The 15530-nt window shown below is 50.7% G+C and overlaps 1 protein-coding gene across 1 annotated transcript in view; it reads right to left on the bottom strand.

Moving 5' to 3' along the window:
* Nucleotides 1-15530, bottom strand: part of abi1a (abl-interactor 1a) — a 55024-nt gene that overhangs the window by 1135 nt on the left and 38359 nt on the right. Inside the window, 7 exon segments of the mRNA XM_036520993.1 lie at nucleotides 356-541; nucleotides 2370-2456; nucleotides 5131-5340; nucleotides 9007-9068; nucleotides 9070-9112; nucleotides 10912-11012; nucleotides 15083-15223. Coding sequence (XP_036376886.1) covers nucleotides 356-541; nucleotides 2370-2456; nucleotides 5131-5340; nucleotides 9007-9068; nucleotides 9070-9112; nucleotides 10912-11012; nucleotides 15083-15223 — 830 coding nt within the window.

The raw sequence follows: 15530 nt of genomic DNA, 5'->3' as shown, positions 1-15530 counted from the left end.
AGTGTTGACATCCAGCAGATGCTCATATCCAAAAGCCAAGCACAAAGGGCATCCATAATAACATGAAATATCGCACAAACAAGGACAGCACCATCCATACATGAGCAATGCATATGTTCATACTTAAACTCAAAGGGCATGCATTTCTCCAGCCAGGCTGAGGGCCGGGATTCAATCTAACTGCACTGAGATCTGCCTTCAACATCATGCGTTTGGCTAAAATTGCTGAAAAGCCACTACAGAATTTCAGCGTTTATTTATGTTATTTCAGGTCAAAGTGCACTGTGGTTAACACCCCAGTACTGTGGTCTGTTGTACTAGGGCAGGTCAGAAGCAGTAGTACTCAGGGGGTTACCTTTTTCGATGTAAGTCTTGGGAGCCCACTGAGGGTCGCCGTCGGCGTAGGGGTCGCTGTAGTGCACCACGGCCGCCTCCTCATCCTCGTAGTCCACCGGCGGGGGCGGGGGAGGGGGCGGAGAGTCGTCGAACATCGGGACATCGTCAGGGGGAGGCGGGGGAGGGGGGGCAGTCGTGTCCGCGACTGGAATGAAGGTGGGGGGGGGTACGCAGAGAGGAAGAGGTTTTAGAGTCGAGAGACCCAGCTCCCGCCCCCGCCCCTTCTCACCTGGGGACCGGGGCGGGTAACTGCTCTGACACAGTACACTGGCTGCGCATGCATGGCAGCTCTCTGTCCACGGATCATGCAGCCGCAGGCAGGGAAGCAGCAGGTGAGGCTGTGTGTGTTTCAGGCACATGCTGGTTAGTTCGTCTCACAGTCCCTGGCAACACAGCGAGCCTGCGTGCCATTGGTCAACTTTTCGTGTTCCTCGAGATCACTGGTTCAGGAAAAAAGGAAAATTTAAAGGGGCTCCTTTAAAAAAAAAAAAAAAAAAAACAAGATACCTTTGCTGTACCTCACTTTTCTCTGCAATTGTGCAGGCAACACAATGATTTTCATTAAACTGGCAGAAAACTAATACAGGTCAGATTCTTTCAGTGGTGTAAAAGCACACACATCTCTGTTCTCCACAGTCTGGTCCCTGAGCTGCTTGGCGCTGCTGCAGTACGTACCAGCAGGGGGCAGCAGAGGGCATCTCCACTACAGAAACCTGCACCTCTGAACAGCAGGGATATTAACCATTCAATATCCAGAACCATTCCTCTTTCTGTCAGACAAAACAGCCCGATATTTAACCCATTTTTAGTCCTCTACTTCCTGTATTAGGAATAATTTTAATTGAGTTGAACACATCACAGAATTCTATACAGTACTATTCCACTATTTCCTCACCTATTACACCATTCAGACACATTAGTTCATGTGTGACTACCTGATTTCTGGTTCCCCAGAAAATTGGATTATGACGAGTACAAGAAGGCTATTAATGAAGTGACAGGGAAAAATATGCAGATGACGAACGGTTTTATAACTGTATGTCTACAGATTCATTGTCTCCCACAATACTGCCACAGCGTTTTGCTTTTGTTTAAAATCCCGGAGCTCTGTACAGAGACAGAGACCAAGAAGCCCGCCTCTGAGCGCAGATGGCACCCAGGCATTGAGCCGTCTCGGAGCTGAGCGAAGCGGTTTCCTACAGAGGAAAGCCTTCTCGACTCCCGCAGTCTGCCTCTACCATAGGGGAGATCAATGAGAGAACGCGGTAGGATTACTGCCTCGGAAGAGGGAGCACGCGCTCAGACGCGGCCGGTTATTCCAAATGTTGTGCGAACGGCACGGGATCGCGCGCAAGTACACCGACGATCCCTGGCGCCGAGAGCTGAGGGATTCACGCACGCACACACTCGCACGCCGTGCGTGTGAGGCTCTGCTGCGTGTGCTGATCAGCCTCCGGTTTTCCCCTTCCGTTTTTTTCCTTCTCCTGACTTGGCTGATGCCTGAGAGCGAGCTTGCGTCCAAATGTGTTTCAGCTCCACGGCTGAGTCTGTCAGTGTGCAGCAACGGAGCTGCGACTACATTACATTATTATTTTATTATATTATTATATTATTAATCACATAGGTATCCAATCCATTTATACAGCTGGATATTTACTGAGGCAATTCTGGGTTGCGTGCTTTGCCCAAGGGTACGGCAGTAGTGCACCAGTAGGGCACTGAACCAGCAACCTTCCGGTTATGAGCCCTGCTCCTTACCACTATGCTACACTGCCGCCCTAGGCAGGAGTACTATCGGAGTAGTTACAGAAAACTGCTAAAAAAAAAAAAACAAAACAAACAAAAACAGACTAATAGGACTTTTACGGGGGCTATTTCTATTGGACTAGACATACAGGAGCACGGCACAACATGCGGCGTGAGTGAGGCATGCTTCTCTCTGCGACAGCTAGGTGGCGCTGCTGCGGACTTACTGTTCTCCTGCACCCTGGCAACAAAGCCCGTGAGGGGTATCTGTGGAGTCAACTGGGGCATGGGGGGAGGAGGGGGGGCGATAGACACTGGGTGGCCGGCCACAAAAATAATAACAGAAGAAAAAAATAAATAAAAAGAAAAAGAAAGAGGGCAGGTGGAGGAATGGTGGAGACAGGAGACAAACAGAGGTAGATGTCAGTCACAGCGGAACAGAAGGCTCAGTGTGAGAGAAACAGTGGGGGCCCCCAGATCCCCCCCCCCCCACTCCCCCCAATGACTGCCTAGCACCACGTGGGGGGTTATTGGTGTTTGGTGACAATGTTTTGAAAAGGATAAAGTGGTATGGAAAAAAAAAAAACTTCACAACAACCGCAGTCCAAAGAGTCTAGTTATACCTCTGGCCAAATGTGTGAATTTTGTGTGTTGGTTCTAGAACATTCTGCTGTTATGTGTTCTACAGTCATGCATTTTTAAATAAGCGTGATTTTAACATTTTGGTGTACTGCCTTGGAGAACTGGCAGTTGGTGGTGAGAATGTTTTCCTACTCTGTGGCAGAAAAATTCAAAACCTAACATTTTTAAGTGGTCTGTAGTCTTAAGGGCTTTGTCTTCTACCCTGAGAGAAAACACCCCTTTAATTCACATTGTTTCATTGGTCCAGTCAGCTCAAGACAGTGATGTCACAATCACACCCAGGTCTGCTTGATAGACAGGCTCTGTGAGGGGTGGGAAGTGGGGCCAGTTCTGAAATACCACCTGGCCAGTCATACAAGTCTAAGTATCATGGCCATGTTAACATTAACAGTGATGTGTGAGTCTACAGCCATGATCTTCCTTTTGCTGAGGCGTTAAAGTAAGATGCAGTGTATTGGCTAGTGACTTATGTTCCATCTGCTAAGCCAATCACTACAAACACATCCAATCCAATAAATTAAGCAGAAGTACAAGAAACAGTACCTGCTTTGCACTGAAGCTTTACTCGGCCAAGTTTGGAAAAATAAAAAAGCCCCAGAGGCTGTATTTCCCAGTGTTCTCAAGGAGGGTTTGAGACAATTATCGGACTTTACTTGGATAAGGATTACTGCTGAAAGATTACTGCCTGCACTGTGGTTCTTTCATAGCCCGGTTCTGATAAGAGTGGGGGTGGAGGGGTGCAGTGTCTAAATGGAGACAGAGGGGGCGCTGTGTATATCCTTAAAACCTCTCACCATCACTACGCATAGCTCCAGGTCAGCAGGTTATGCCTTATCTACTCCAAAACTACTGCCTTCATCACAACAGAATCACATACCTGCCCATCCCTGTCCTGACCATGGAGAATACCCAGACGTTTGTCAGGTGTATAAAAATGAAAGGGCCTATAGAAATTATTTCTTCTTCTTATTCTTCTTCCTCTTCTTCAATTGCATTTTTCTTCTTCTGTTGCGAGCCATGTTTAATGCTAAGCAATGCTCAGCCACGCTCACTGAACCTGTATACTGCGAGCAGGCTTAACTTAGCATAGCGCGCCGAAATTACCTACCACTGGAAGTGAGTCGCTGTTTAAGAGAACATTCATCAAATATTCGGAACAGGACCACTCAGCATTAGCGGTATTGTGTCCTGAATTTATGAATGATGGGAAGGGGGAGTACTTCCTTAGTATTCCCAGATCACAGACTGCGCCTCCTCTTTCCCGGAACATCTCAAAGAGGCCAGATTTCTTCATTCATAAGGCGAACGCAGCACCCCTATTCTAGCGCCCATCAACGTCTGACGGCGAGATTTCACGCCGACGGCTTGCGGCTAAGGTGGAGAAATCGCAATCCGCAGCGGCCGAGCCTCATTTGAATCGTAAATCACAAATCTCCCGGTTCTGACGGCTCTGCGGCTTTCATCCCTCCCGTAAGCGAGGTGGCCAAGCAGGACGTCTGTCCTGTCAGCTCCACGTCGCGTTTCTCCAAAGGCCGGTCTCTCAAAAGCGCACGCGAACTAAAAATAACCGCCGGCTTCAAACGAGCACACCTGCGCAGCGTTTCACCTTGCGAGGCTGCGGCTCGAGATGGAGATGTCAGACCGCACGGGGGGGGCCAGACAGGGATGACAGGGACGACAGGGACGACAGGCACCCCCACCGCTCCCCAACCCCCCCCACAGCCTTTCAGGGCAAAATCTGCACCGTTATTTAATTTGCCGGTATTGACTGCCTGCATAGCGTCTTCCTCCAAATCCAAGGACGACCTGGCTTTATGGAAAAGACAGCAAAAAAAAAAAAAAGTAGGAAATGCTCTCCGCGGGATAGAAAAGCCTTGAACTGCACTTTTTCCTGTGAGGAGAATCCAATAGGGCTTAGACGACAGATTCTCCCGCCCTTCAAACAGGCCAGGCCGCTCATTTGTCACTTTCACACCCGCTGTCCCCAAGTGTGTGAGCTGACAACAGAACCAATACCAAAACCAGCAGTCTGAGTTTGATCCTTCTTCTTAACCAAAAACAAGAAAAAAAAAAAAAAAAGAAAGAAAGAAATGGTGGGCATTCATTGTGGTGTGACATGCTTCGTGAGAGTGTCCCTGCTGTCAAACAGACAGACATACCAAGCCTGTGTATGATTCACACAGCTCATATGTGGGCTGGTATCCATTTCCTTCCTGTAACAGGAAGAGGCAATAGGGTGCTGCACACTGGTGAAGCTGTGAACTAAAGTGGGTAGAGCCATGTACTGGCCCCGCGTGATTGGCTGCCAGGTGTGACGGACAGACAAGCGGACAGGGGGAGCCTTACTTGAGTTCTGGGGGTACACGGGGGGGCCGCCGTTAATGTGCGGCTGCTGAGCGGTGAACTGGGATGTGACGGAGGGGGCGCGGCGGTACGTCCCCGTGGCCGACGCTGTGGAGACGGAGGAGGTGGCGGAGTTGTGCCGGGACATCTGCCGGGATATCGTGCCGAACTGGGACATGGGAACGGGGCCTGGGCCGGGCCCCTGGGCCACTGCTGCAAGCACCGAAAAAAAGGACAGAGGAAGAAAGGGAGAGAGAAGGAAACAGAAAGAGAGAGAGAGAGAGAGAGAGAGAGAAGCCAGAGGGGAAAATGAGCAACACCCAGTTACTGGCAGAAAACCCAAAGCAATCTCAACCCAACAGAATCAGGATCCACCACAGAGAATTAGGAGAGGGGCAAAAGGTATGGGGGCAGGGAGGGGAAGAGACAGGGAGGGCAGGCATCCCGTTACACCACTGCAGCAGATGGAAGATGCAGGACTAAGGCCACCTGACCAGGGAGCAAAGGCGCTGGCGATGACCACAGCACGTCACACACACGGAGGGATGCAGTCACTCACACTCGACCCCTCACCTCCTTCGGCTGCATAGGCCACGCCCCCGTTTAACAGGAGGGGTGTGCCTGAATCACATGACCACACATTAAAGCACACATGCACCTGCCCCAGAATCCCACCCTGACACACAGGTGAAAGGAAAAAAGAAAGGAAGTCCACGTTTGCAGCAGGGGTGTCAATCCAGGTTAAGGTGGGCCTTCATTCACTGCGTGTGCAGTTTGTGTTTGGGCTGTTCTTGGGCTGAACCTTTTTCACTGGCGTGCTGACCGTGTTATAGCTGGAGTTTGAGCAATTCTTTCCGCGGTTCCCCTTAATTAGAGGCCCCCTTGCTGTTTTGAAACGCAGGGATTGGTCCAACCGGTCTTACGGGGTGGGGCGATTTCACAAGGCAACGGCAAACACACCCTTCAGCGTTCACACAGACGAGAGAGCGGCCGAAGTTCTCCCGATTGTGTCGCAACGGCTGAGAGGCCCGTTTCCACACTGGGTGTTAACACGCAGGCTTCGTTTGCGCCATCGCTGCGAGCAATCCTTTGCAGCTTGCACGACATCGGCGGGCGATGAATGCAGCACCGCAGGTCTGAGAAGAAACGCAGGGCCTGCACCTGTTACTGCTCCGGGTGGCGGGTCACCTGCGGCTAGTGTACCAGATCAGAGTCTTTCACAATACAGCTGCAGTCCTAAACGGCTCATTTATGCGGCTTCAGAAAAGCTTGCTCCATGAAAACATCTAACGCCTATATGGGCCAACAGAGTGTGTGCATCTATCAGACTGGTGTTCAGGGGAGATATTCTTTGAAATATTAAAGAACGTTTTGCAATCTATCACAGTCAGTGGTTTTGACCGTTTTGGTTGACTTCTGTTGCATGGCTTGACGATTTCTCTCCTACCATTTCAGAAAGCCACGGGCACTCAATTCACATGTGCTACACACTTCTGGACTGACAACAAATTGTTAACAGCCATCTTAAGCAAAGTGTTAGAGTAGAACCTGTGGTTTTGGGACTGTGAGAAACAGCCACCATTTTTAGGTTTAGAACACTATGTGAAGCGTCAGATGTGACACTTCTGTGGCTTCTCCTTGTGTTTGCTCTGTTTGAATTTCACACCGGGTCACTGACACCTCTGCGCCAGGCCCAAAGTCACGGCGTTCTCTCAACCCTGTCAGCCCTCACACTTCAGCCGCACTGGTCTTGGAGCAGAGAAAGCTCCTTTTTGCCACTGTATAGGCAGGACAAAAGACAGAACATTACCTGGGGTCGTTATACAGTAAACATCTCTAACCTGTAAAAATAATCAGCAGGAGTAGACATTACTAATAAAGCAGATCCACTTTGGATGTGGATCAACAGGTTGTGAAAAGCGAAAGTGAAGGAGAATTCCTATCCAGACATAATTCGATACGTTGAGTGATGTGTATGGGATATTTTCCAAAGCACAGAAGGTGGTTCTGAAACGCGTATTCTACACAACCAGGTCTTCTCCTCTTCTCGGTGATACATCTGATGTACCACAGAACCACACTCTAGTCTGTACAAATTCAAGGGTACATTTTTCTGCAGTTTTTTTTTTGTTTTAGATTTCGGGACCGTGTCCACACACTAGCTGCAAGTATGCGATACATATCAAGCATCAGATAAAGTGTAAAGCTTTGGCCCTCTGTAGTCCAACTTTAAAAAGGACAGCATGCTGCTCCTCAAAGGCCAAGAGCAGCATCTGAAAGACGCCAAGCCTCCTGAGAGGCTGATCAGGGATCAGTTTTTCCGGCGCCTTTTTTCCCTGGTAGAAGCATTTCCTGTTTACGTGGGGCTGTATCAGCAGGCCTTCAGGGAATTCAGTGCATTTGGAGATTTTTGAAGGGTGGAACTTACTGAACTCCGATCTCAGAGGAACAGAAAAAAATCCCTCAGATCATTTCAACTGCTATAGTTTTTCATGCAACCCTCATCCTTCAAACCCCCAACCCACTGCCCCCCCCCCCCCCCCCCGACCCACCCATCACCACCCCACACAGCAGCGTGAGAGTCCACCACACACTGCAAGCTGGTGATTAATGGGGCTGTGAATGAAAAAGCAAGTCATTAAAGATGAAACACTTTTCACACCACAAAATGTGCAGCCTCGACTTTCATGAACACCTCAGCGATGTGACACAGAAAGAAAGAAAAAAACCCAAACACATGGACACAGCTGGAGAAGGGAAACGAGGGAAAGGGAAAAGACGTGACAGACGATTTGAGTCGGTCGCACTCAAATGCTCACCCCTCATGCTTTGCCAAGCCCGACACAGAGAGACACAGCCCGGACGCGATTCATGTCCATGACACCGACGCAAGCCGATCCGAGAATGGGCCGAACCGCCACCAAACACAACTGCGGGCGTGTTCGCATGATGTGATGCGGCTGATCACCTTCACATTTGACAGTTTTGCGGGCCTCTGCTCAATCCAAACCGTAAGCAGCTTTGCCTTCGAGGGACGAGCTAAAGCAAGTCTTCCTTCATTCCGTTTTCTTGCACAGCCTCACTGGGGTTGAGGTGCCGTTAAGGCGGTGCGCTGTGCAAGAAATGACGGCCAGCTTGCACGGCATTGAGGGAACTGCAGTGGGACTGGGCAGAGGCCTTACAATTTAAAGGAAGCCTATGCAGAAGCCTCAAATCAAGCACACAGTGACTCCTCCACTGACAGCCGCCTCTCGCTGTTCTCACGATCCGTCTCATGACACACTGAGCACGCTCAAAGGTGTGTCCAGTGGAAACATGAGGTCAATCCACAGGCTTAATTTAAACATATATCGCCTGATAGTCTAGAGGGGACAGCAGTGTGGCATAGTGGGAAGGAGCTGGGCTCTGAACTGAAAGGTTGCTGGTTCGATTCCCTGCTGATACCCAGCTGTACAAACTGATAACGTGAAAATTGTAACCTAAATGTCGTTCTGCAATATGGCAATAATGTAATGTAACTTAGGGAATAAAGAAAAATCAATGGCTTCTTTCGACAAGCTGCTATAATCTGAGCCATGGTGCTTCCCCATTGGTCCCTGAGAACAGCGGAGTTGCACTGGGTGTTGTCAGGGAGCTTTGACGGGTCTGAGGCGGGCTGTTTGAGGCTTCCTCCAGGCAGGGAGCGACAGGATGACAGGGGAGAACAGAGACAGTGCTGGAGATCCCGTCCACCTGTGAGAGCCATGATTTCGCAAACCCCCCTTTTTTTTCTGAGAGGAATCAAGACTGGCAGACAGACAAGCAAGCCAGGTGCGTCAGGCCATCGTCCCACGCGGTCCACGTGCAGGCGTGGGGGGGAGGTGGGGGTGGGGGTCTCACCTATCGCAGACGCTGGCATGGGGGGGCCCTGGCCGGGGAGCGGGGGTGGAGGAGGAGGGGGGGGGAGGAGGTGGAGGGGCTCCCGGGGGAGCGGACATGGGCGGCGCTGGAACAGCCGGGGCAGAAGAGGAGAGTCAGCCCCATGTTAAAGAGCACCGCCGAATCTGATGACCACATCACGCACACGCACACAACCATATTACGCACATGCACACGCACACAACCACATTACACATGCGCAACCACACACACTCTCTCTCTCACATGCTCTAACATACACACACACAAACACACACTCATACACACACAAGCTAATTCTCTCACAGAAAGACGCACACACAGGCACTCTTACATACACAGGCTGACACACACACACACACGCGCACACGCACACACACACACACACACGCCAGCTGACAGCAATGCAACATTCAGGTCAGCACCTGCTGGGAAGACATCAGTTTTCATCACATCTGAATATGAGCAGTCCCATCGTAATGTGAACATCACCTGCCCACACACACACACTATATATACACACAAACAAGGTTATGTATACTTACACACAAACACGGAAAACACAGATTATGCGCAAGCTTGCTGAGCGTTGCTATAGTGACCCGTTCTCTGAGACTGCCGTGTTCCAACGCAGAGACCCTGTCCTGTAACAGGTCTGTGCCAGAGGTGGGCGCACCACTGCCTCCGAGACAGCTGACATGACCACACCCCTCATCACAGCCTTCTGACTCTACCTTTACCTGGTCTTCACTACCAGCCCTCTTAACATGGTCTTCCACCTTTAGTTGGTCTTCGGGGGTTGGTCTTCCTTGATCGTCCTCATCTTTATTTTCTCTAACAAATCCGCACATCTCCAAGCCAGTCTACCATAGATAACCTCTTTTCAATCTAACCAAACGTGTCGGGAGCCACTACAAACGCCTTAAGCAGCGTATGCGAATGTAGGGCATATGCAGTTAATATGTAACGCAGGAATAAATTATGCATATTTTACAAGGCAGTCAGCCATTAAAGGAAGACGTCAGAGAGGGAAGAGGTACTTCTCTGGCAGGTGTGCATGTTCTTCCTTTCCCAAAGCTCCCCTGTTTCCTGCAGGGAGACAGCGGTTAACACAAGGCGCTGTCCCCTGAACACGGCGCATGTGAATGATCTCCACCTGGTAAATACCAGAGGTGGACAACGCCGGCTTCAGAAAGTAAAAGTCCTGCCACGTATTTGTTCCACCTATGCGCTACACCATCTGAATTTAATTAGCACAACTCTTCAGCCAGGTAGAGGAGCTAATTAGTGAAAGCGCCTTGTTTAGTGAATGGCTAGAACAAATACATGGTAGGATTTTTTACTTTCTGAAGCCGGGGTGTCCACCTCTGGTAAATACAGGCTTTGTTCTGAGGCTAGCCACCCCCGAATACCCCCCTCCTCCCTCACACCGCCCCGTTCCACCCCAACCCAGCCTCCGAATTCTGCCAGGGCATCCTCGTGCTCACCGCAGGCTTCAGAGACATCCTTCTGCATGCAGCTCCGACCCCTGATCCGGCAGCCATACCCTGCTTTGAGCACTTCAACACCCCTGACATATTTAACAGCTCAGCTACTGTGGAGCCGCTACGCAGAGCCAAGTGTCACACACACGGCTGAGTCCGTCAAACCTCCTGTCACGCGATTCCCCTTATCACAATGATAGGAGAACACGGTCGAACTGTAAATTCGGTATCTCCATATAAGCCTGACAGACACGACATCCCATACATGTAGGCGACAGACCGCGTGTGACGATCAGGAGACTGTCATGTGTGGGGGACTGAAAGAAACGTGGTCTTATAGGGAGAGCTGCCCGCCCTGACTGACGCGGGGAGAGGTGGAGAGGGGCGGGGCCGCGGGCCTCACCTGGTGGCATGGTGGGAGGGGAGGGTGTAGGCACTGCGATGGGAATGCCGATGCTGCTGCTGCCGCTGTTCTCCCTGCTGCCGCTGCCCCCACTGCTGCCGCTGTGGAGACACGGGGGGGAGAGAGAGAGACAGAGAGAGGGAAAGAGAGAGGGAAAGAGAGAGGGAAAGAGAGAGAGAGAGAGAGAGAGAGAGAGAGGGAAAGAGAGAGAGGGAAAGAGAGAGACAGAGGGAGGGAGGGAGAGAGAGAGAGAGAGAGAGAGAGAGAGAGAGAGAGAGAGAGAGAGAGAGAGTGAGTGATGTCACAGATCACAGGCACCCCCATATGCACATATGCGCACACACGCACACACACACACACAACCAAATACCACACATCAGCACATCATTGACACACTCTATCCACACACACACACACACACACATATATAAACACACATAAACACACACAGAGCACATCACTGACACACTCCATCCCCGGTCAGCCCCTGGTTTCGCGCCCCTCCAGCCATGCACGGACCGGCCAGCAGGGGGCGCTGCCACTGTAAGCACTCTGCAGTGAAACGCCTTCCACCTGCTGCCTGGAGGACCTTCCCTTTTTTTTTTTTTTTTTTTTAGATTCCCTCATCTCAAAAGATCCAATTAGAGGGAATCAAACAGCGGGGCGAGAAGCCAGGCGTACTGACAAACAAACGGGAGTCCATAGGCGCTCCCGCACCCACCAGAAACTCTCATTTACACGGCTCCGCCAAGCAAAACAAAACAGCTCCCTTCCTTAATATGGAGACCCCGGGACGGCAATGGATTAGGCTTATAAACAAAGAGCTCCCAGCAGTCTGAGCAAACAGGGGGACGCTTCACTGAAGGATCGGTACTGTGAAAGGACGGACGGACACCATCCGTTACATTCATGCTAATGTGCTTTTGCAGACTGTATGCACAGGGAGACAGTCTATACCGTTACTTTTACTTATTGCTACTGCTACTAACAATAATAATCATATCAATGAATTAGTCTAGTTTGTGTAGTTTATCTTCTTAGCAGCCGCCCTAATCCAAAATGCATTCTGTGGAATATGTGCTACATCTTGAGCATTTGTGTACCCAAATTGCTTTTGTATAGATAAAGTACTGCACCTTGGTCATGGGAACAACCCACACTGCCACACAAAGGGATCGAACCCGCAACCTTTCAGCCTCTAGCCCTTAGCTACTGTGTCACAGTGGCAAGTCGGAGGGGTGTGACATTTCAGCTAGAAACATACAGAGGGGGGTAGAAGGGGTAGGAGGGGAAAGAATGTGATATTAAAAAGTGTGGCTGGGACATTAACCAGGTTTCCTGCATTCACTGATGACACCAAATTAAAAAAGGTGCTTGCAAGACAGACAACACAGTCAGCCCTGTCTATATGGACACAGAGGCAAGAAGGCAGAAGGTGAATTAAAAACCAGCCTTTCACTGAAGACACTCACTGCGATCATCTGCGCTAATGACTCGCAATAGTAATAACAACAGTAATAACACTTAAAGCAGCCTTCGACCTTGCTTGTTTCCTTGTGTGCACCGTATCTCCGACAGGAGGCTGCTTATCTTGCTACCCTCATGGACACTGCAGCAGCTGAGCCTCCACCCGACTCTTCTGCGGGAGATTCTCAATATGGCAGCAGTTTCGCGCGCACCGCGGACTGAAAACCAACATAACAGGAGGGCCGGGGAAAACAAAAAAAATAACCAGGAGCAGAATCTGCCTGAGAAGCAAATATTCAATAGGGGGGGGGGGGGTGAAGGAGGCGGAGGAATAGCGCACTGTCATCAGAAGCGCCGGGATGCAGAGCGGAGAGCACGGTGACACCGCACGCGTGCCCCGCACCCACCGCCCCTTAGCCCACGGCTCCGGCAGACGGAGACGGAGATGAGACAGAGATGAGAATCAAATGAAACAGGCTGAGCCGTGCTATGCTGACGTCTACTGAGGGAACGGCTATGCGTTCCGGAGCTGCGCTGCTGCTGATCTTTAGACGCAGTCGGTGAAGCGGGTAGAGTGACGTCACCGAGCACCACAGCTCGTACCTTGCAGGCAGGCTGCCGGCACAACATTACGTTACAGCAATTCAGCAGATGCTCTTATCCACAGCGACTTACATCAACTACAGGTTTTTCTCAATTTTATTCATTTATACAGCTGGATATTTACTGCGGTAATTCTGGGTTAAGTACGTTGCGCAAGGGTACAGCAGCAGTACCGCCGTGCGAAATCGAACCGGCAACCTTTCGGTTACGAGTCCTGCTCCTTAACCACTACGCTACACTGCCGCCAACATGGCGCTCCAAGCGTCAGCCGAACGGCGAAACAGAGAAACAGACACACCATGTTACCTTTACTGTATTGCCACACAGGACTGAGTGGTAAAGCATAAAGTCCCCCACTGCAGTCACTCAGACAACAGCGTGTCGAATGTGACTGACTAACCAACAGGTGGGCTGACAGCGCTAATCTACGATCAGGACACCCTGCCTGTCGGAACCCATCCCCTCACAGAGCACGGTCATTACCGCTCAGTGTCTGCGGCGTCGTCAATGACGCCAGCTCCTGAGCCAATCGCAGGCAGGCAGAGCCGCGCCTGGCTCTCTGAGGTAGCCTCAGTGTATGCAGGCATAAGTGAAAGAAAGGAAACACAGGACAGGAAAGACATACAGTACCTTTTACTGCTTAAAAAAAACCAAAGCAGCAAATGAATGTAGCTGACAGCACCTTGGACACAAAGCAGCTGTTCATTAAATTCAGAGGTAGTCTCAGTCTAGCTTGAAGTCCCAACCTGCTTCACCTCAGTGTGGACCTGCCTCTTGAGGAAGCAGCAAGCCCGCGGGCCAGATCGCTGCAGTTTCAGCGGGACTGGAAAAAATGAGAGCTGATATAATATTTATGGCCATCGCGGTCAGCATTAAAGCCTTCTCAACTAATGAAGCAGCTTCTATCAATCATCTCTTGCATGAAAGCGTCTCTCGCATTGCTTTTGCGTTTCGCCCGTAGTGAGGGATTTCCAGTGTATGAAAGGGGTCTCCCCCCCCACCCCCTCCCCTTTTTTTAGGCTGTGGAGCTGCATCGACCTTCACCCTTTTGGCCTTTAAACCCTGCAGTTTAAAGTGCGATTTCCCAGGAGAAGCTTCTCATCAGAGAGAGGTGGTCAGGGTTTGACGGAGAGGGGCTGCTTTGGTGACGTACTGGCCTTTTTCAGGTCAGCCACTTGGAGTCCCGGTACTGGGTTCGAGCAGCGTGTTCAATGAGGCCGGGGCTGGCTCGTGGCGTCAACAGTGATCAGAGGACGCATACTCCGACTAACCCCCGGATACAGGATGTACTAAAACAACTGATACGACGCTCAGAGGCACTGCAACAGCTGCTGCACTTCTGAATGCTAAAAACACGGTCCCGTCGCTTTTTTTTTTTTTTTTTAAGCTTAGTCAGAGTTCAGACACACGGCACACTGGTTCTGCCATGAGCCCCATGAGGCTCAATCACAGTGTGGAAACTGCCAGCAGGACTCCAATCAGACAGCACTGCGCAGCAGTGGACAGGTGACTGAAAGGTTGTGGGTTTGAAGACCTGGTGGAACTCTGCTTTCCGAGATGATAACCAAACCTGAACAGCACTGGGAGTTGCGCTGGATGCGGGAGCCTGCTAATCAGATCAGGTCCACAGCCTCAGGACATGCGCTGATGGTGTTCAGACTGTCTCACCTGTGGGGACTGCCTCTCCTCCCTGTGAATCTGACATCTCTTATATGTGAGTTCTGGCATTGCAGCCTATGAGTTCTTTCAGGCTAGCCTCTAGTTCTCTAACCTGTGTGTTCTGGCTCTCTCTCCTGTGAGTAACGACTCTCTCACCTGCGAGTTCTGGGTGTGTTACCTCAGAGTTATGACTCAACTGTGAACTCCTGGCGTCTCACCTGTGAGTGACGGCTCTATTCCTGTGAGTTGTATGTGATGTATTTCTTGACTTGAAGTTCCTGTCGTCTTACCTGCGAGATCTGGGCGTGCTACCTTTGAGTCGTGACTCTCGCCTGTGAGCTCCTGGTGTCTCGCCTGTGAGCTCCTGGTGTCTCGCCTGTGAGCTCCTGGTGTCTCACCTGTGAGCTCCTGGTGTCTCACCTGTGAGCTCTGGGCGTCTTACCTGTGAGTTCGGGGTCTCTGGTTGAGGGAGGCGGTGCGGCCCGGGCTATGCTGGCTACCCAGGCGGGCGGGGCTGGTCATGTAGTCATTGGGAACCTGGGGGGGCTTGACGGGCTCCAGAGTTTTGTAAGGTGTGTTCCGTCTGACGAGAGGGGGGGAGCAAGAAAGCAGCTTTCAATACGAAACAAAACGCCAACAGCTTGCGCCTATTCCACTCTTAGCCTCCTGTGCATATACCCGTTAGAATGCAGTTCCTACACAGACTGGTGTCTTCATGTTCATGTACTTGCTTATGCTTATGTTGCAGGGCTAATTACCCACAATCCTCCATCTTACTTATAAAATGACTCAAACACAGTCTGGGATACAGTACACCGTTACTGTAATTCTGAAAGCAGTCCACTGGTTCCCTCAGCATCAGTCTCAGCTGTATGACAGACATGTTGTTC

This window comes from Megalops cyprinoides, chromosome 2, assembly GCF_013368585.1.
Source record: "Megalops cyprinoides isolate fMegCyp1 chromosome 2, fMegCyp1.pri, whole genome shotgun sequence".
Taxonomy (NCBI): domain Eukaryota; kingdom Metazoa; phylum Chordata; class Actinopteri; order Elopiformes; family Megalopidae; genus Megalops; species Megalops cyprinoides.
The sequence above is the reverse complement of the archived record's forward strand: the minus strand, read 5'-3'. Positions and strand labels throughout refer to the sequence as shown.